Source organism: Abramis brama (genome assembly GCF_963993115.1).
Source record: "Abramis brama genome assembly, chromosome: 10".
NCBI classification, from domain to species: Eukaryota; Metazoa; Chordata; class Actinopteri; order Cypriniformes; family Leuciscidae; genus Abramis; species Abramis brama.
The window spans coordinates 36,443,941-36,466,333 of NC_139972.1; the positions used below are offsets into that span (position 1 = coordinate 36,443,941).

The following is a 22,393-nucleotide window of genomic DNA, read 5'->3' on the forward strand; positions in this document are numbered from 1 at the left end:
TGAATGAACAGGGTTAATTCAATGAACTGTTTAATAAAGAGTGCCACCAGTTAGCAACACCGTTTGAAGCAGAGACTCGTGCAACAGTTCAAGAGCACTGAGTGTGTGTGTGTGTGTGTGTGTGTGTGTGTGTGTGTGTGTGTGTGTGTGTGTGTGTGTGTGTGTGTGTGTGTGTGTGTGTGTGTGTGCGCGTGTGTGTGTGAGAGACAGAGAGAGAGAGAGATGGTGGGAGGCGGCACACTTATCATGAGTGACAGAGAGAACGTCAGTGGAGAGAGGGAGGGAGAGCTAAGCAGAAAACGAGAGTGTGGCAAGACAGTGGCTCATAGTGACAGCAGGGGTAGAGAGAGGCAGAGCGAGCGAGGAAGCAGGGGAAGAGAAAACTGACAGAGGGGGGAAAAGAAAAATGCAGGAAAGACACTGAAGCTGGGATGGTGGAGGAGAAAACAGGAGAATGCAGACTGCTTGCCAAGCCTAGATAGAAACATTAGGAAGCAACAGTGAAGAAGCAGAGAGAAAGTGTGATTTGTTCAAATGTGTATGTGATGTGCAACTGGCGGTGCTTAAATCGGAGCGTGGAGTGTGTGTGTGTGAGCGGGTCTGATTGTCCGTGCGACCAATACTGCCAGGAAAACGTGCTCGGTGGATTATGAGAGATCAAGAAGAGGACGATTGTGTGTGTGTGTCAGAGTGTGTGTGTTTAATGGTGAACAAAAGGGCTAGGTGCAGCTTGTCCGCGAGCGTCCGTGTTTAGATAGGGAAAAACCGTGCAGCTGTGCTTGAGGGACGGGAAAAGATAGTCAAGATAGTTGAAGCACTTGAGGACACAAGGGCATCCAGGGACAGGCACAGCTCTCCGATTCTGCACTCTTAATGCAACTGCTGTCTGAGTACTTCAAACCCTAAAAGGGAACGCAAACCAGTAAACAGAGACTGTTGAAGGAAGATAAGGAGAAACCATGTGTCTTCTCGAGCCATCATCAGAACTATTTGTATGACCGAAGCATCTCTGTTGCTGTTGACTACCTCAAACAGAAGGAGCGGAGCCGGTGGGGTTTCTTCGGAGGTCTTCGTGAAGGATCGGCGGGGTCCAGTATAGTGTCCGGTGATCCCTGGATGTCTTCAGCAGAAAGCCATGGGAGAGTGGACCATTCTAGAGCGCCTCCTGGAGGCCGCCGTGCAGCAGCACTCCACTATGATTGGAAGGTAAGAAATGCAAAATCAATGCAATGATCGGCGTCAGTTGTCTCAACGAAATGATTATTAACTGCGACCTTTGCTACGGGTCTAACGATTGGTTTTTAATGTTTAAAATACTGTGCATTCTCCTCTCGTGGATTCATATGCAGAGGCAACTACAAGAAAGCCAATTTCTGAAGAGTATAGCAAGGTCCTTGCACAATGAGTCCGAAATTTTCAAATGCATTTTTTTTTCCGTATTTGTCATTCGGTGGCTCTGAACTGTCAAAACACCTCTCAAAATGCTTGCTACGGATGCGAAAAACGCAGAAAAAAAATCTAACCAGATCCGAATTTTTTTATGATGGACGGAAGTTTCGGAGGCAGTGTGTAAACGTGATTGACACAACACAAGGTCGTATTTATTTTTTAACTTGCGAATATTTCGGACGAGAATTTCTGACTCATTGTGCAAGGACCTTTACTCTGTTTAAACAGCACAACATCTGTGTCTACATTAGTTTGGAGCAGAATTATATCATTGCGTTTCGTAACTATTTTACATTTTGACGAATTGGTGGCTAATTCATATGAATTCGTACCATCTCAGTTATACGCGTTTGTATGATCTGCATATGCCCTATAACGGTTACGTCCAGGGGTGCGGTTTGGGGTGGACAAACATTTTTTGTATCGTACAAAATTGCCACCTTGTAACATTTTCCCATGAGATCGAGTTGTCGAAGTCCCTAACCTCAAGTATTATACAGAGTGCAGAGTGACTCGTCCCATACCATTTTTGCTATGGATATGAATGAACCATGATTATCATCTGGCAAATGATAAAACTGGCAATATCTGGGGCATGGCTTCACAGAGACGGTGATTTCACTGCAAAACAAAAGCACAGATCATTCCAAAGTAATAGATGCAAGTTAATATACATGATATAGCTAAAAAAAAGCGGTAACACTTTATTTTACAGTGTCCTTGTTACATATGTTACATGTACTTACCATAGTAATAACAGTAAATTATGCATAATTACATGCAATTAACCCTCAACCAAATCATAATCCTACCCTAACCCAATAGTAAGTACATGTAGATTCTTAATATTACTCAGTACTTAAATATATAATTACACTGTAACAATGACACCTTAAAATAAAGTGTAAACCAAATAAAATACCTAAATAATGCAAACAATTCATTGGATAACAAAATAACAAAATCAGGTAATGATTTAAATGCAAACACTAAACACTGTTTTCTTTTCTTTATATATATATATATATATATTATATTTATACAGTATATGGGATGAATCGGTGGATTATGAGAATTACTGTGCAGTGGGTCTTAATCCTGTTCCCGGGGACCACAGCCCTGCACATTTTGTCTTTTTTATCTGACGCACCAAATTGGGTTCATGAATCTCTCTGCTAATGAGCTGACAATTTGATTCAGGTGCATTAAATAAGGGAGAAATACACAATATGCAGTTCTGTGGGTCCCCAGGACCAGGATTAAGAAGCTCTAGTGTATGCGGTTATTGGTCCATAACGGTGGCTTATGGTGAAGAGAGAAATGACCCCGTGGCTGAGCTTTCAACTAATCCTGCGGGCACCGCGAGCTCCTATTGGTCGATCTCAAGCTTCAGTAGATCCAATGTTTGAACCACTGAAGCTTGCGAGACCTCAAGTGACATCGCCTGCTCGGGTGATGCTATTTTCTCTTACAGTTTAGCCTCTCACGCTCTCTTCTTCCTTTATAATTTGGACATAAATGCTAAAACAAGCATTGCATATATATGTATATATATTATAAAAAGACATTGCTTGATGCTTGTTTAAGCTACATGTGGTTTTAGCTTGGCACTTTTCTGTGAGCTGTGCTGTGCCCTGTACAATCGCTGATGCATTTTTCTCAGAAACACACTAATTTGTCTTAGCCTGTCATCTGAATTCATCTCGAAGGCAATCACTGTCAAGCAGTGTACATTGAGGCAGTCAACCAGAAGACATGGGGTGTGAAATGGTTTAGACATCCAAACAGGCATCTACCAATGCTTAGCATTCAGGTTATCGGTGACTCACCTACTGACAGCGTGTCATATATCAAATGATCATCAAAGGTCATGACCATCTAAAGCTATGATGTAATGGAGGACTCCACCTCATCCAGGCAGACAATAAAATACTTTTGCTGAATCTGCAGTTCATTTCTACGCCAGAACTCAGAATACACATCGATTCCATGGCAGCAGATGCTTGAATTTGTCTTTCTCCGCTCATTCACAAGACAAGATGACCATTGCTATGTTTTTCTCTTGCCATTGTCAGCTCTGGCATCGATTTGGCTGGTCAGACATTGAGCGACACTTTCATAGAGGTGCCGATGTGCTGAATATGAATGATTACCATTATCAGATCTCATTCACCAGTTACTGCCCCCACACTCACACTTCAGTGAGCGCAGGCTACTTGGCAGCCAATGGTGAATCGCACTACGCTTGACAAGGTACCTCAGTCTCGAGGGACTGTTTCATTCATTATGTTTGGCATTACTGAGGGGATGTGGGTAGTTTTCTGTATTTTTCTGATGTGAGGTGTTACAAGGAGGTTAATGAATGTGTGTAAATATGGAGGACGCTGCCAAAGAATGTTCTTTGCGTTTCAGTGCAAGGCTCTTTCTTTTGTGCCACTGACTCCCTCGAATCGAGCAACATGTTAAGGACACTTTTATGTTTTTAAGAGATCAGGCATCTGATTTATACCCGAAGATGATAAAGCAGGTGAAAATCCCATTGGCTTCCAGAATCCAAATATCAAAGGGAATTGAAGGTGCCAGCAAGCAATAGCCCAACATTTCCTTGTCTAGGTTAACCATAGACCCGAGATAGTCCGGCTATGAGCTAGCCAAAATAACCTTGAGTTTGGTTACATGTCGTTTTTGCCCAAATAACTTGTGATATGTATGATATTCCATCATGCAAGCAAAGTCAACAGTGATTACAAGGTGTTTGGTTTCATTTCTTCACTCATTTCATGTTTTTGTTATATAATTGATGACTAGTCTATTCTTGGGCTATGGTTTAGACGTCTATTCAATTTTCACTGACAGGCCAAATTTTGCCTTGTTTTAGCCTAGACATCAGGGCTGTGTTTGGTTCATATGTTTTTACTGATCGAATGGCTGTATGGTTTGTTAAAACGGTTCCACTTGGTCACATGCATCTCCGCAAAACGAATATAAATCCGATCTTCAATTCCCACACTAGATGCAAATTTATTTCACACTATATGTGAGTTCACGTCAATGAAAACAACAGATATGAGCTGCATTTTATTTATCATCAGCTAATTTCAAAATCAAAGACCGCAATAGGAGAGAGAGCAGCTTTAGCACGGGTAAGATCATTCAATAGCCACGTTTCCATTACCCTTCAAATTGTGCAAATTGAAATTGCGAATTGAATATATGCCCAATGGAAACACATCAATTTCGCAAAGACTCACATTTATCGCAAAAAAAGGTTTTACGCTCGCATGAGGTGGTTTTTCAGCCAATTTGAAAAATAAATATTTCGCAAAACTGCAATGGAAACGTGGATGACGTGGTGTGTTTGGACAGAATACGAGACAGAGTTCATTATTAAATTCATATAAGACAAGAGAATTACAGGAATAATGGATTCTAAACCTCAAATAAATGCCTAAATCAAGACCTCGAAGCAGAAATGAGGGAGAAACACCCAGAAACACCTCATATGTGCCGCTCACAAGTATAATAAGGGTCATTCCTTACCATTAATGCTTGGAAAACACACATCTCCTTCGATTAATAATAATGGCTAGTGCAGTTGCTGGGATATAGTATATATCGCGTGAGGAAAAAATGAAGTTTTAGTCGCATATCATCGGTTAATGGAAACGCCGTCATTTCGCAATGACATTTCGCTATAACATGTTCTCACACATTTATATTTTAACATTTTGGAAAAGGGTAACATTTACATATGTGGTTTCAACAACCATTGGCATTTACACTTGTCCAATTTCGTCTCGAATGCATCTCAGACCACCTCCTGAAGTGGTTCGAGTGACCGGATTTAAATCTGTCTTGAAAGTGTTTTAGAGGGCATTTATCTGATCAGAGACAGGGGTGTAAACAAGCCCTTCTCAAATAAGATCTGTGGTTAACACAAGCTCAAGATATTTTATCCTACGACATTAAATATTGTCTTGAAAAAGGCTTAACATTGGCTAAGAAATGAGACTACAGCAGTTGTCTGAACCTGAATTGGGTATTCTTATAGAAGACAAGAGAGTTTCATCCAACAAAAGACAATTACACAGCATTTGTTTCATATCTCAGTGGGGAAAAGTAGCACCGATGCACAAGTCTTTACATCACAGGAAAATATCACACACAGCAGACTGATACCTTGGTTTGTTGCAAATGCGCTTGCAACCAAGCAATTACCCAGACAGTCCTAGCAACCACACTGAACACCTTGGAAACTGCATAGTGAAATGCTCAAAAACACTTTAGTGTAACCACATACAAAATTAGCTGGAAATGATAAAACCACACCCTAGCAAAATCCAGTTTAGATTAATGCACTTTCAAATGCTCCAGATAGGTTTATCGTCATTGAGCCAATATAATCACCTAATAAACCCTTCCATAATTAATAGATGATTTATTTTGCTGCGCTCTGAGGTTTATGGGAGGCGTTTTTCAATTAAATTCTCATATATAGGGAAGGGGGTGGAGGAATGTGGGCGACTGCTTCAAACAGCTGTATCATTTACAAGCTATTATTCAGTAAAGGACATCTTGAAATAGACAACGCGAGATGTGCGGCAGACAGGTGGCTGTGCTGTTATATAGTGCTCACAGGGAATATTTACGGATACAGTGTAAGAAATGCTTTTGTTAGATAAATTACAAATGTCCATGTACATTGTGATTTATTTAACATTCTTTGACTTTGGCCATAACCTTGTCGTAAAAGATCGCAGCTGAAAAACACAGAAAACTACCCACGTCGCCTCAGTAATGCTAGTAATTGTGTTGTTTAAAGCGCTATTGTCACGTTATGTTCCTTTTTAGTTCTGTTCATTGACTCTAGTTTGTTTTCATTCATCACGTTTGTTTCTTTGTCTTTGTTTTCCTGCCACTAATCATTCACCTTGGACTCTAATCATCACAGCTGTTTGTCATTGTCTCATCACCACTGTGTATTTAAGTTCCTCCTTTTCATTCAGTTGTTGATTATTGTCTGTGCACAAGCAGATTGTCTCGCATGTTGGCTGTCTATTTGGATTTATCTTCATCTTCATCTTCATTGGATCTAAGTGCTACAGCTATATGGATAAAGGTGACTTGACTTGATTATTTAAAGCTCCAGTCCGTAACTTTTTTGGGTTAAAAATTATCCAAAATAAATGGTACTTGTTTGAGCAAGTACATAACCAGCCAGTGTTCAACACTCTCTGCTTGCCTGAGCTCGATTCAAAATGGTAAGCTTGTAATAATGTTTTTAATTCCAGTGGTACTGGTGGATTTCCGCAGGAAATTCGAGCTCGTCATTACGTCACATCTGTCCACATAAAGAAGAGTCTCGGCTAGTAGACTATATTGAGTGTGAGGATGTTGGAGGTGGAGATTTATAGCCTTTTCTCACTGCACTTGATATAATTAAACTTATCAATTTGATGGCGGATCCAGAAAGGTTCAAACGACAATCACCAGTGACAACTGGAGATTCACCCACTGTAAAACGCAAAAGACTTCGGACTTCAGAGTGGCTACAGAAAAAAAAGAAACTGCAACCGGCCCATGCGAAAGCAAGGATAAATATCAGAAAGGCATTAAATGTAGTAATACAATGCTGATGTTGTTAACATTAACAATTTGAGAACAAAGTATAGTTTGCACTGTTTGACATGATATGATAAGCGATCGTTAGATTTAATCAGCGCGATTTACTGCAATGCTTTTTTCCCCTTGGTCAGAACAAAAGTGGATGTTACTTGTCATACTTGTATACTTGAGTCTGTGATTGCGAATGCCAGTATCCACACCGACTGACAGCCGCACATTCTCCTCAAAACACTGGATTCATCCGCGCTGTGCCGAGGCACAACCCACGTAAAGTTGATAATTCCGCGAATAACTGCAATTGCAGATTTCGAACAGAGATGGCGACAAAGAGGAAAAACTACGGACTGCAGCTTTAATATGATTGAATATTAAACAATAGTGATAGTGTTTGATATTGAAAGATAGTGTAACTCACTTTAACATGGCTACATTATTTCATGGTGCGTTCAAGTCCTCCTGGGAAGTTGGTATTTACGAGGTGGGAAGTCGTGTTTACGACGGCAGGTGTGTTTATAGTCACTTTCGTCAGAGTAAGATGGCGGTGTACTTTCTCTTCATTAATTACACAAAAATACAGCAAGGTTTTTAAACTCTACTTCTAGAAAATGAAGAACAAGGAATGTGCATCAGGTGTGTTTTGCTTTTTTATGTTTTTAATCCATTTATGAAGCCACTGTATACTTTATCATATTATATTGTTATATTATAATACTATAATACATTGTGTAGGCAATTTGCTTACTTCGCTGTAAATAGAAAAGCCTGACAATATCACTGCTAAATACCTTTAAGTATTGTGGTATTCCGCCATGTTGTTCACTGACACGTCCCCAACTCTTTAACATCAGGGCTTAAAGAAAATCCAGAGCTTCCCACTCGTATTTACGACATTATGTTCATGTGTGCTCAACTCGTAAATATGATCTTTGCAACATGAATTGAAACCACCAATAAAAGAGATTTTTATCAAGAGGCAAATCAGATAGAAATGTCTTTTTATAGTGTAGATCCTTCATGCAGATGCCTTGTTATTATAAATGAATAAATCTTTTGCAGTGCACAGTGCACTTTAGACCTGTTTGAAGAAAAAAAAAACATTATTTTGAAGATAATAGACAAGTATTTTGTATACGTACGCTGCATTTTATACGTACACGTAAATGCCGCAGTTATGCACGAGATGGAAAGTTTCATGATAACTACTGGCGTACTGTTCTACAGATTATATATTTATAATTGGGTTATTTCATTTTGGCAAGTATTGCATATGCACGCAGAACAAATTCCATGGCATTTCTGCATTCTTGAAGTGGACGCTAAACATACTGTAGAGTCGAAAGCAACTAATCCCTTCAGAAAAGGGAAGGGATCACAAAATATGAGTTAGTCATTCCCAGCATCCCCCAAGAGTGATCACTTCAATTGTTCTGCACTATAGGCTGAGGGATGCTCACTTTCGAGGTATTTATAGCTGCACAGATTTATGGGTATCATGTGTGCGTCTCGACGTGTATCCGTGTGTATTTTTAGAGAGTGACACCTTCATCACAGTGGATTTGAATTTCCATCATACCATCCAGTCATATTTAACTGTTCAATCATTCATTCATACCATGTAATTTCTATATATATATTTAAACATCCATTTACAGATTCATTACAGCTCTGTTCACTCACATACACTCGTGCGTGACTTGAGTCCCACTGTGACTTCCTGAACCACAGGCTGTTGGCTGTTTTCTGTCCTGATTTTGCAGTTCCTCTCTCTGCCCTCCATCCATGTTTTCATCACTTCGCCGGTTTTAGCCTTTGGATTATATCGGTTATGCATTCGATTCTGTGCAGGGAAATAACATGAAGCCTCAGAGGAGATGTGTTATGACACACATTTCCAAATCATCAATCCGTTTGCCACTCAACATCAACAAGCATTTCATCCAGATTAGAGACCACAAATGTATATTGTAGACACAATCGTCTTCAATCTCCGTTAAAGCAAGATTATACACAGATGTCATGCCAAACTGCGATTAGGAGTTCAAAGAAGGGATGGAGTAGAGCGAGAGACATTTATCGCAGAGGAAAAATAGAAAGATGTCTCAAGCACTTATTGAAGCGTCTTCCGTATGAAAAAGCTGACGCTGCTAAACTCAAAAGTTCACTCAAAAATTAAGATTCTATCATCATGTCCTCGTTTGTTCCAATCCTGAAGGACTTTCTTTCATACAGTACAGCATTTAATGTGACTAAAAGCTCCAAACCGGAGAAGAAGAAAAAAACACTATGAAAAAATATGAATTCTGAGTTATTTTTCATCTCTCCTAAAGCTATACTTCTAAAGGAATATTTACTGAAAACTTCTACTATGGAAACTATGGAAGCTTGTTTCCACACACAGAATAAAACATTTTAAAAGATAATTGCGACTTTTTAATGATGTTTTATTAACAAAGTTCGGGAGAAGCACGTTCAGATAATTAATAACTCAATTAACATCAAGAGGCATATATACAGCAGTTTTTTACCGCTGTTCTATGACAGTTTTCCAGCATCCCTCCACCACCCCATCTCCTCACTTACTAGTCCTATCCCAAACCTGGGATGGGGGAGTACTCTGGGTTCGGGCCAATTTCCCCTCGGACAGCATGCCAAATACGCATATCCTTTACTCTATCTAATTATATGTAAGTGTGACCTTGTGAATCTCACAATTGCGAGTTTACATCTCTCAATTCTGACTTTTTCAAAATTGCGTGTTATAAAGTCCAATTCTAAGAACAAAAAAGACACACGACTTTATATCATGCAATTATGACTTTATAACTCCCAGTTGAGAGAAAAAAGTCAGAATTGTGAGATAAAAAGTCGCAATTACCTTTTTTAGTTTTTATTCTGTGGCGGAAACAAGCTTCCATAAATCTTGCTTCACTGAATAGTTCAACCAAAAATGAAATGTAAGGCATTCTTTCTTCCGCAGAACACAAAAGAAGATATTTTGAAGAATCTTGGAAACCAAACAGTTTGACATTTCTCAAAATATCTTCTTTTAAGTTCCACGTAACATGATGACAGAATTTTCACTTTATTTTGATTGTCCTCTTTAGACATTCTACTAACTATAAATAACTTTGCAATTACATGTCAACTAATTCTCATTAGAGTATCAGTAGACTGTTAGGTTATGGCTAGTAAAATAAATTAATGCACATTAAAAGTTTCTTATAGTCAGCAGAATAAAGTGTTAGCAGATATTAAGCAGACAGCCCACTAATACTCTACTAATCCTCTAATGAGAGGTAGCTGACATCTAGTTACAAAGTTACTTATAGTTAGTCGAATGTCTAAAGTGGACCATCAAAATAAAGTGTTACAGAATGAAAATTTTTGGGAGAACTATTCTTTTAATTCAAGTCAAGACAGTTTTGATGTCAAATATTCAAATGCCATTGGTTCTCATGTATCTCAAAAACAAATGCTAGCGTTGAATTTGTGCAAATGAGATTTGAATACTGTCTTTAAAAAATAAAATAAAAACATGCCACTTCTGACCCCCTCAGTATCAAAGGAGGTTTTAATGCGACTTTGGTTCTGTGTAAATGAAATCCGTAAACTTGAAACTGTTGTTGCATAATCAGTGCTTACAGCACTTTTTAGTGTCAAGCATGCCAGAAGTGGCTTCAGTGCTGCATTTGAAGTGTAAAAATGGCAGTGTGGTGTGAATGGCACCACATCACCTAGCAAATGTTTTCCTGTGAATTAAATCACAGCTTTTATGCAGACACACTCATTATAAAGAAGACAATGTAGTATTCACCATCAGATTTTGAAGTTGTGTGAAGATGTGTGGCAGTTTACCGTGGAGAATTGTGGGATGACATGTAACTGCCTCTCTCCTGAGCAAATAAAGCATAAATCAGTGTCTTCCCGCTCTGAACTGCATCAAAACCTCAAGCTTCTCGATGAAAGATCAGATGAGAAGGGTAAAAGGGTCCTGTGAGGACAGGAGATGGTTGTCAGTACCAATATACCACAACACGAGGTTTAGGGCTGATACTGTGCGGTTGTGTGAACGTCTAGAGTACGTTCCTCAAGACTGAGGCAAAACAAAGGCAAATCTGTTCAAAGAACATACTTTACAGACCACTAACCATTACATACACACACACTGACTGATCTGACTGACACCACCAAAAAAAAAAACCATGTGTTTAAAAATTCCACCCAACAAACACAAAAGGAAAACTGATATCAGATCTCACACACACACACACACACACACACACATTATCAACCACACATGCACACCACCAGAAGCGTCTGTACCAACAGTATGTTGTATGTTGACAGTATGTTGACAAGCGTTCTTCCAGGGGCACGTCAACCTCCTGCGGCACTATATACGTAATTTCACAATTATACACACACACACACACACACACACACACACACACACACACACACACACACACACACATATTCACATATGTGGCAAACATGTAGGAGGGCTGGCATAAATTTCTGCATAGCAACAATCACATGCACCCTTCATACTTGCGACTTCATTCAGATATTTCTACTAAACTTCCTTGGAGAAATGAAAAAATAGAAGCAAATGAGACTTTTTTTTTTGACAATTTAAAAATGAATGTGGTAGTCTTCATATTTAAACGTCTTTTGGGGTTAGGGTTAGGCAGATGTTTGTCTTGGGAAATCTGAGCACAGTTTATAACAATTTGAGACCTTTTATGAAACTGGACAGAAGGACATTTGTGAGTTTATTGGGGTCTGAGAAAAATCTGAGAAGCAAAACTCTTGCTTTGCTCTCCATTGATCTCTGTGCTGTTCAGGAAGATACAACTGAGCTACTACTCAGATTCATTCGCCATTTCTGTTCTAACACGTGTACAAAATGTGGGGAAAATACAGCTAAAGAAAAGCTCTATGACCCATGAATGAAATTATACCTCTACATGAAACTACTTTAGCCTCATTAGATGTTGACAAATCCATCCATCCATTCATTACAGCAGATCTACTGACTGCATCCGATATCACGTGACCCTTCTATATAGTAAGTGAAAAACAGTATGTGAAAAGAGTAGTATGTACTAGTACTTAGTACATAGTGAATGTGGTACGTCTGGATTAAATTCACTAAACACTACACACGAGATGTACAGAGTTAATATTCACTTTTAAGCAAATAAAATGCATAAGTGAGTAGATAATTGTAGCATTGTTTATCCCCATCAGTTTGGTTGTTAAGAAAAGTCTTTGTAGACAAGGATAGAGTTAGGTTTAGGGTAGCATTGTTATTTAGTTTTCTTGTATGTCATCTTCCAAGCGCTGGGAAGTGGAATGATTTTAGTCATTCACTCGGAAGTCAGAGATATCCATTACAAATATCCCACAACACAGCAACTGTCTAGCAGGATGTGACTTCACAGTGACAAGCGAGTGCGTAAGATGTGCGTAAACCCTGTATAATTCCACTCAGTGACACACAAACACAGCACACATCAGCACAGCAGTGTAATCCTACAGGGATGCAGTTTTTTCTTAGACCAGCAGATTTAAAACAATAAAGGTTGAGAGAGAAAAGCGTTCCAAGTTATGCAATGTACATACAGTACATAACCTCCAAATTTACTTTTAAAGATCCACAGATGCTTCACACAAATACATTTAAAGACCTTTAAAAGCCTTATTGCTCAATTGAAGTCAAACGCAATAACGGTCACTTCCTGTTGCTGACACGCAGGATGTGTGTGTCACGCAGGATTCTGGAAGTCAGTGCGGGTAAACGGATGGTTGTCCTGGCACAAAACTGTGCGTGGGGACCTTCCTCTCCTCTGTCCTTCTGCCTAGCCCTCCTCTGACTCTCTATATACGGACATGTGGGTCTCTGCTGGGTTTGTGGAAGGAAGTACCTAAAATATAAATGTGCCGGTAATCCCATAGTTTGATATAACTGTGGTACTGAACAGCCCATTCTCACATAAGAAACAGTGCTTTACCCGTGAGGCGTTGAAACATCACCCTAGAAATGTTTTAATCACATTTCAGAGAATTCCAGTTGAGCGATGCCGAATGCAGAGAGACGGAGGCAATATCTTGAGATGTTTTTCATTACAGAACTGTATGAAGTACATTACCTAAGCTAATGTGTTTGTCCACCGAGAAGTCAGAAGAAGGCTTTGCAGAATTCATTGAAACAGGGTGTGAGATAAGCAAGGCTTCATGTAAAAATGCATTCCTTCATTTCTAGTACAATTTTCTTCATTTATTTATTTTTTACACAATGAAAAAAGCAATGCAAAAGGTTTGTGATTCTTTAGCTACGAAGGTTTTCAATTGCCAGCTTTCAATTTACAATTAATTTACATTAAAATGGAATGAATATACATTTATTTTATTAAAGGATAATTTTATTAACATATTTTAAGAATATTTTGTCAGTATAAGAGTTATAACAGAAAACTAGCAATCGTTACGTAGGTCTGTCTTAGGAAGTCAGGTTTTTGGAAATTGAGGTTTGGATTATATTAGATTGGATTATAATAGTGCAGATAAAATATTGCTTTATTCATGCCCGAAATAATACGAAGGATACATTTTTTTTAGCTATTAACAATTTCAAGTTATATTTAGAGCGTATTTTTGGTTACAACTGACTGTTGAATTTTAAAATAACTAATGGATTTCCACTAACTAATGTATTAATCACTTTTGCCAATGTGTGTGTCACACACACTCAGTTTAGTTTGATGCTTAAAACGGAAACGTTTTTTCTTTGAGTTTTCCGCATACAGACAATATTGGCGTACATAGTCAAAACGATCCCCATTCACACGGATCCACGAAAACGACTAAAAACGCTGTATTCTGCTGCCAGGCCATTAGATAGCGATGAAACATTATAGACTGAACACGTAATATGCATGTGCATGACGTCATTGTCTTCAGAGATTCACGTTTTTGTTGTTTACACAGAGACCGGTTTCAAAAACTTGCACTTTGAAACCTGTTTGCGTTTCAGGCACCCAAAATGCTGTTATCGTGTAAACGAACGGCCAAAACACATTAAAAGTTTTACGTTTTTAGTTGAAAATGCTGTCGTGTAAACAGCTCCTTAGTTTTTCCCACCAGTCATCAGTTGCCATGGACACTCATCAGATCATCACACCTGTTCGTTATCATTTCATTATCTCTGTGTATTTAGTTCCTCTCTGTTCAGTCTGTTGTTGTTAGTCGATGTTCGTGTTTGCTGCACACTGTTATGCCTGTCTACCTTTTTGTTTTAATAAACTACATTTATATTTGTATGCTGTCTTCAGCATCTTCATCTTCATCTTCTTGTGACAGTGTGAACAGCTTGTAACGAAACTGAACTTCCTAGGTTGTCTATGAATGATATATATGACACATATGGCACGCTGCACATATTTACATATACATCTAAACATCACTCTCAGCAGTGTAGACGGCATCGGGATGTCGTTAACAGCTGCAAAAGATACTTACAAAGGTATTGTACTTCTAAGCAAAGAACGAAAAAGAACTTTGCTGATAGGGGCCTTGAATCGAATTCAGGGCCCTATCTTGCACCCAGCACAACTGACTTTGTACAAAATATCATTCCTATTTTGCACCTGCCGCACAGCGGACTTTTCCCTCCACAGACGCACGACAGTAAATTAGGGAATGAACTTGCTCTCCCGGGGCCGGTTCAGCGAAAAGAGGAGGCGTGTTCCGGCGCAAACGTTCCCTGGTGCTATTTTGCAGTTTCAGAAAACAATTCCGCCACAGACCAGGAGAAACCTAGTCTAAAGTCAGTGGCGCGTTATCATTGGAGCGTTCAGATGCTATTTTAAGGGCGCATACTTGGCCATAATGTAGCGTGTGCACAACGCGCATACACTTTGCTTCTCTCATCTACACACAGTTCAGCAGTTCCCATTTTTGCAAACCATACATAATTACAAGGAAAAATATTCCACACGAGGGAAATCATTGTGGTGTCCATGAAGATGTGAAAAAATAGGCATAAATCTAGCTTACACATTTACCCAAATTATTATACGCCTGTTTAACCGAAGCTAATTTGGGTGGGTTTCTCCATCCCCATACAATGTCACTTCTCTGTGTTTTACGGCCCTGGCGAGAACGTCGGTCTCCTCGGCTGTGAACCGCTCCTGGTGTGCGCCTGGCAAATCCACCGTTGTAATAGCAATCCGCCATGGAACAAGCGCGCCTGCTTTTAAAGGGAATGTGAGATGACGCTCTGATTGGTTTATTTCACGTTACACCCAAACCAAACCTATGAGTAATGAAGCTACTTCAGACTAGGGCTGGGACGGTATGGATTTTTTCTTACCGCGGTTGAAAAGCAAGAAATTCCCGCGGTATAGCGGTAAACCGCTTTAAATCAACCCCCCATCCCCTAATCCACTTGGGGAGGCGCGCGCGCAGTCAGAGAAGAGATAAAAGCCCACCCACACTGACAATTGATTGGTTGACTTACCGAAACGGGCCAATCAGGATGCTCTCTCTCGCTCCCTCTCCCTCTCTGCCGTGCGCGCGCTACACGGTTTGGAACACAGTCTCTGTCTCACATGCGTGCTCTTGCTCGCTCGCTCTAGATTCCGGGAGATTTTAACTAATTTGCCGGCATCATGGAGCCGCTATTAATATGCGGGAGACTCCCGGAACTTCCGGAAGACTTGGGATGTCTGTAGGTACTCTCGCATATAGGCCTAATAGTCAATACGAATGGAATGTTATTATGTGTCATGGAACATTGCGCTCCCCAACTCGCGAAAGGTCGGATGTGCTCCATCTTTTGATGGATTCAAGGTTTTCTAAACAAAACTTATCATGTAAGACACAATGTCATTAGACACAATCCATGTCATTAGAATCAATGAATCAATGTAATTAGACACAACGTGCACACATGTGCAGTGCAGGCCAATGCTTTTTTTTTTTTTTTTTTTTGGTGATGACGGTGACGAGCTCAGACCCGCGGTAGGCGTCATGTGACCGCGGTATTGCGGTAATGCGGTAACCGTCCCAGCCCTACTTCAGACCAACCCATTTTAGATTTGCGTCGGGCGCAAGAGATCCGCCCACAAAGTTACTTGCGTTTTGCGTTTGATACTTGCGTTTCAGATCGTTAAAATAGGGCCCTCAGTCTATTGAAGCTATTGTGGCTGCAGTTCACTTAACAGCCACCGGTGTCGCTATAAGGGTTTCTGAATTCTACATAAAGCCCCTTTAAATTTACAGCTGATTAGTCCAAGTTGGGGAACATTCTGTGGTGAACATTCAGGTGTGTGCCACATGCACAAAAGACACAATTCTTATAACTTAAGCCACTCTGGTCATACAGTAAGTCAAACATGCTCTATTGGTATGGTTGCCAACTGTATATTGAAAAAGAAATTTTTGAAATCTTGCACCTATTTTTTATTTCTAAGATAAAACTGCCATTTACTGGTACTGTTGGTGTTCAGAAGGCATTTAGGTCTTAAAAATCATCTACTGTAGTTACATTTTCTATTGTCTCCTTTCTTGTATGTGCACATGTGGCAAAACCCATCCATATTGTCGTATTTGCATTGTGTTACTGATTACATTTTAGTAAGCAATTAGTAATTTGTACGCTGAAATAACTATGTTTGACATAACTATGTTTAAAACACAATTCCCATCCCTCCCAACAATGTATAAAAGGCTGTTATATGCCCATACATTATGCATACAGACATGAGTTTATGCATTATAATAGTTTGGCCTCAGAGAAGTGTGAGCACGGTGGAAAATCAAAAATGGAATATTAAATAGTTAACATAATTAATTAATGCAGTAATTTAAGCAATGGTAAAATATGCATGTAAAGCAAATCCTAGTCACACTTCACAGTCCGCAGCGCAGCTGAAAACGCCACAAGCTAAAACTGCACAGGAACATCAGCTTTCAGGTTCATTGATTCATTGAGGTCTTTTATCTTCTCTTCTCCATTTTTCCTTATATCCGACTCGTTCTCCTCGTTTTCTGGAGCAGTAGGGAAAGAGAAAGAGCTGGGTTGAACTGAACTACATGATAGTTTGTTGCATTATGAAGAATGCTTTTCAAAACAAGCCCTTTCTTCGTGCCTCTCGGCTCCTTTGTGTTTTCTTCATCAGTCATCAGTGTGCGAGTGTAATTGCTGCTATCACACTGCTAGAGCTCAAACAGAGGCTGAATAGAGCGCGACGGCTCAATATAGCAGGTCCTTATCACATAACTGAGGGAAAATCACTCTCTTGCTCTCCTTTCCCCTGTTCTCTCCAGCTTTCTGCCCTGTGTTGTTGCCGTGGTAACAGGCAGAGGGAGGAGAGTGATGCTGTGGGTACCATTGACGGGGGGAGTTTTGGGGGATTCTCGCCCTCATCGACTGAACGCCTTCACACCTCCTTACTACACACAGTCAGAGGCATTACAGGCTAGTGGTAGATGCACTTGATATCTAGTGTCCTTTCTCCACATACAGTGGTTCAACAGTGCTTTCAATGCATTAATCAGGGAAATAAAGGTCATTGTATGTTGATTGATGATGTTACAGAATTTTACGCTGTAGTGTATTAATTTAATTCTTTACAAAAAAAAGTCACCTCTATTTATATAGCGCTTTATACAATACAGATTGTTACAAAGCAGCTTTACAGTGATAAACAGGGAAACAATGATTCAGTGATGTTAAATTCTTCTGTAAAGCAAATAATAAATAAAAAAATAGTGTAATTGTTCAGCTGAAGTGTTGTTGGGATGAGCTCAGTTCATCTATAAAGCAGCTCTGGAGAAAACATTGATGCCATCAGGTATAATACTTAGAGCATAATATAAAGGTGCGGTCAGTCACATTTACCGTTGCTCAGTAAATATTTGCTGGCAAAATCCTGTCATTTCATTTAAAAATACATCCACGAACTGGAATTTCGCATGAGGGTGAAAGATTTTCCCGTGCAGATTTCGCAACGTGTTCAAGTTGGTCATGTGGATTCATGATGCATATTACTTCTGTATAAGCTGTGCTTCAAACATCAATAGCATATTTATTATAACAGATTATTGACAGTAAACAATGGATCTTTTTAGTCTCTGGAAATTTAACATTTTTCGCTTAAACTTACATTTTATTTTATTTTGATGGACATTCTATTGACTATAACTTTGCAACATGTCGACTAACTCTCATTGGAGTATTAGTAGACATTAGACTGTTCAGACAGTCTACTACTACTCTAATGAGAGCTAATTGATGTAGTTAGTTAGTAGAAGATCTAAAGTGGACTATCAAGTCCCCCTGTGGTGAAAATCCAGCTTTTAATATTGTTTATGTGTCTATGTGGTGTTTTTAATGTGCTTTAAGACAAACCATGTGTAAATTCATCAGTCGACACCATTGCTGAGTATTTTCTCCTTAAAACTGCAGTGAACCAAAGACAGTCTCAAAAACACGGTTTGAAATCGCTGGTGTTTCTGACGTCACAAACTACCTTGTAACCAATCAGATCAACGTGTGATCGTCAACGAGTGGATCTCTGAGCTGAGTGAGTGAGTGGAGGCGGGGCTCATTTGCATATTCATAGAACCACGTATAATAAATGAGGCAAGGGTGTAGACTAGAGTTACATTCAAGCTATTTTAAGGCAATAAGAATTTTATTTTCAAGGGAAAAAAAATAATTAATTTTGGTGAAAAAAGAGTTTTTAGAGATTAAATAATTTACTACAGGGGGACTTTAAACTTTGTTTTGTACATTGCCCTGTACTGTTCGTAGTACAGACATGAATGAGACCTCAAATGGTGTGGCTTGAGAGATATTTAAGAATTATGGTTGAGGCAGATATTTCCAAGTGAACCAGATGTTTGTTGAACCATCACTTTTGATGCACTCTGATGTGATGTAAAAACAAGTTGTGGTTTGAAACGGCTGGGCCCTTATATCTGAATAGATGGTCGTTGGCCAGAATGTGCAGCAGATTTAATGCCTTTGGCTTGTAAGACTAACAGTGTTTCTCTGTAAGAGCAACAGGATTGACTGTCTTGCATGCATCTGCTAATTATGAATTTGTCGACATTTAGGAGTACAATATACAGTAGTGGCCAAAAGTGATGTCCGGAGGGAATATTTGTTTTTAATGCTAATTCTGAACTTGGTTATGATATTTGTCTGACAAAATTATTGGACAAAAAAAATGCAAACTAAAGCTAATGGTTTTATTTTACTATGCATAGAAAATCAAAATGCTAATTTATTTGAATGATTATCTTAATAGGTCATGATGAATTATGCATTTGATAACCAATATAATGTCTATATAACCTTGTTTCTTTTCCAAAGAAGGTGACTTGTACCTCTACACAAGACAAAGCAGACACTTTTATTTTCACTTTTTTTTAAAAATGATAGTGTATTTAATTTTAATAATACAGGTTTGTTGTAAATGCAATTTTATTATATCTTTTAGATTGAATGTGTCAGTTGCAATGGCTGGTGTCACTGGGATTGCATGAGCAGACCAAACTTTCAGACCCTGTGTAAAGTGTGTTAATGAGTGTGTTTAAATAAAAGTGTTTTTGCTAATTATATGTCATATATGTAGTGTAATGTAACTTCTCGTTTGTAAATAAAACTTCAGTTTTCTCTTCGCTCTTTTTTTAATTCAAAATAAAACTATCATAATTTACTTTTATCTTTGATATTTACAGTAAATGTGCAAATTACATCTATTATTTTAGCCGCTAAATAAATGTCATTAAAATTGGGATTATTGGGAATGTTTCCTGATAATATGTACAAAAAATATTATATTTAGCTACATTAAGTAACATTTTGGCTTATGTCTAAAGAACATTTATTGAGGTGTATGAGGTGTATGGTCTTTATAACAAATACATTTTTTTTTACTTTGTTTTAATGTTTTTGTTCTTAAAAATAATAAATATTTATCTCAAAATAAATATAAATATAAATATCTTTGATTAATAATCAATCAAAATTTGAGGTTTGAACCAAACCATAGATAAATTTGAGAAACTCAAAAATAAATTTGGCTGTAACAAATGAGTTTTTTTTTTTTTTACTTCTTTAATTTAAGCAGTTTTAAAATAGCCCTAAAATGTATTTTTGGACAGGAAACTAATGAGAGATGAGCCAGACAGGAGGAAGATGAAAAGAGATAGGAAGAGAGAATGTGAGGGGAACTAGTGAGGAGTTGGTGGGGGTTTGGGGAATAGATAATCCAACGCTTTTGGATGGCATTAAAGAACTCGTAATGCAGGAATCCCTCTATTGGCGGCAATGCAGATTAAAGGTTGTGGGTTTGGCATGTGGAAGATATTATATAATTCATCCTCTGATTAAATTCACAACATTGGCATTTTTTCTTTTATTATTCACTAAAATCTCATATTATTTGTCAGTGTTGTGTGTGTGTCTGTGTACATGTGTAATTCCCTGCACAGTTTTTCCTTTCTCCATTTCCCTGCATTGGTCTCTTCTGATCAGTCTTGCTTCCTACTCTGTTACCACACAAAGACAACATACTCCTACAAGGTGCACAGTGCTTGCAACGAGTTGCATAAAAGCATAAAACAAAGAATACATTATCGTTACACACCTTGGCAAAGTCACCTCAGAAATTTAATCTTTGGTGAGTTTGGATTTCATGTCCAAGTGATGAAATATTAGGGAAACCTGCAATTGAGCACTGCTAGCAACATGTGATGTTCATTAGTTTTTCTCTAAGCATCAATCATTTTAATGAAGTGTGTCATTATGTTTTTAATGTTAAAATCCCAGTTTAATGTAATGAAACAACTACAAGTAAACAATAGGTGTTAGTCATTTGTAGCTGAACATTATCGATGTGTGGTGCTTTAAAGAGGGGGAATTTAAAGAAACTACTTGTCTGAAGTCACCTTCATTTATATAGCACTTTTTACGATACAGATTGTATAGAAGTAGCTTTACAGTGATAATAGGACATCAGTGGAACAAAGATTGTTTTGGCTGTAAAGCAGCCCTAGAAGAAAGTCATTGTCTAGTTTAAGTAGGTTTTAGATTGATTCATTTCCATTATAAAAATCATTAGTTATTAACTTAGGGGCTGCTTACAGGACACTGTTTTTAACTGAAAACAAACATTTTAATGCATTCTGGCTGTTCATTTACACGACACCGGTGTTTGGGGGCCTGAGAACACAAACTTTGAAATAGTTTTTTTTAAATAACTTTGAAAAAAGTTTGAAAACGATACCGTTATTATCACTGTGTAAACTTCAAAAACGTGAATCTGTGAAAATGGTGACGGCGTGCACATGCGTATTATGTGTTTACTCTATAGGTATGAATTGATATAGGAATGTGCGTTTGAATGTGTCTGTGCGTGGGTGCAAAGTCTTTCTTTACAAAGTGACTTGTCAAATTACAAGTTTCAGTGGATCCATGAGAGCGGGAATCATGGGGGTGTACTCTGGGTTCGGGTTAAATTACCCCCAGACAGCACGCCACATACGCATAACCTTTACTCTGCTTAATCATATGTAGGTGTGAACTTGTGAAATTGTTAATGTGTTATGTGTATGCCAGGTTAAAGAGATGTGTTTTTAGTCTATATTTAAACTGACAGAGTGTGTCTACGAACAAAGCTAGGAAGACTGTTCCAGAGTTTAGGTGCTAAATAGGAGAAGGATCTACCGCCAGCAGTCGATTTTGATATTCTAGGTATTATCAACTGGCCAGAATTTTGAGACCGCAATAGACGTGAAGGACTATAATGCGTTAAAGGGATACTCCACCGTTTTTTCATATTAAACTATGTTATTCCCTTAACTAAGACGAGTTGATACATACCTCTCTCATCTCAGTGCGTGCACTTAATCGCTCTAGCGCGCGGTGACACTTTGAAAGCACTTAGCTTACCCCAGTATATTCAATGTTATCTAGCAGCAATGAATTTAGAAGTTACCAAACACATCAACGTTTTCCCTATTTAAAAACAGTTACACGAGTAGTTATACGACCAAGTATGGTGACACAAAATAAAACGTGGCGCTTTTCTAAGCGGGTTAAAAAGGATAACTATAATGTATGGCGGAATAGCACTTTTGGAAGTACTTCGACTCGGCGCAGTAAAAAGTCACACCTGATCCTCTTCCTAGTGGGTTCCTAGTGGTACTTCCAAAAGTGCTATTCCGCCAGACATTATAGTTATCCTTTTTAACCCGCTTAGAAAAGCGCCACGTTTTATTTTGTGTCACCATACTTGGT

General features: G+C 38.6%; 1 protein-coding gene across 1 annotated transcript in view; it reads left to right on the plus strand.

Moving 5' to 3' along the window:
• The first annotated feature begins 306 nt into the window (after positions 1-306).
• Positions 307-22,393, plus strand: part of gjd1b (gap junction protein delta 1b) — a 35,017-nt gene continuing 12,930 nt past the window's right edge. Inside the window, exon 1 of the mRNA XM_084125780.1 lies at positions 307-1,206. Coding sequence (XP_083981906.1) covers positions 1,136-1,206 — 71 coding nt within the window. The 5' untranslated portion in view covers positions 307-1,135. The remainder of the gene's footprint in view (positions 1,207-22,393) is intronic.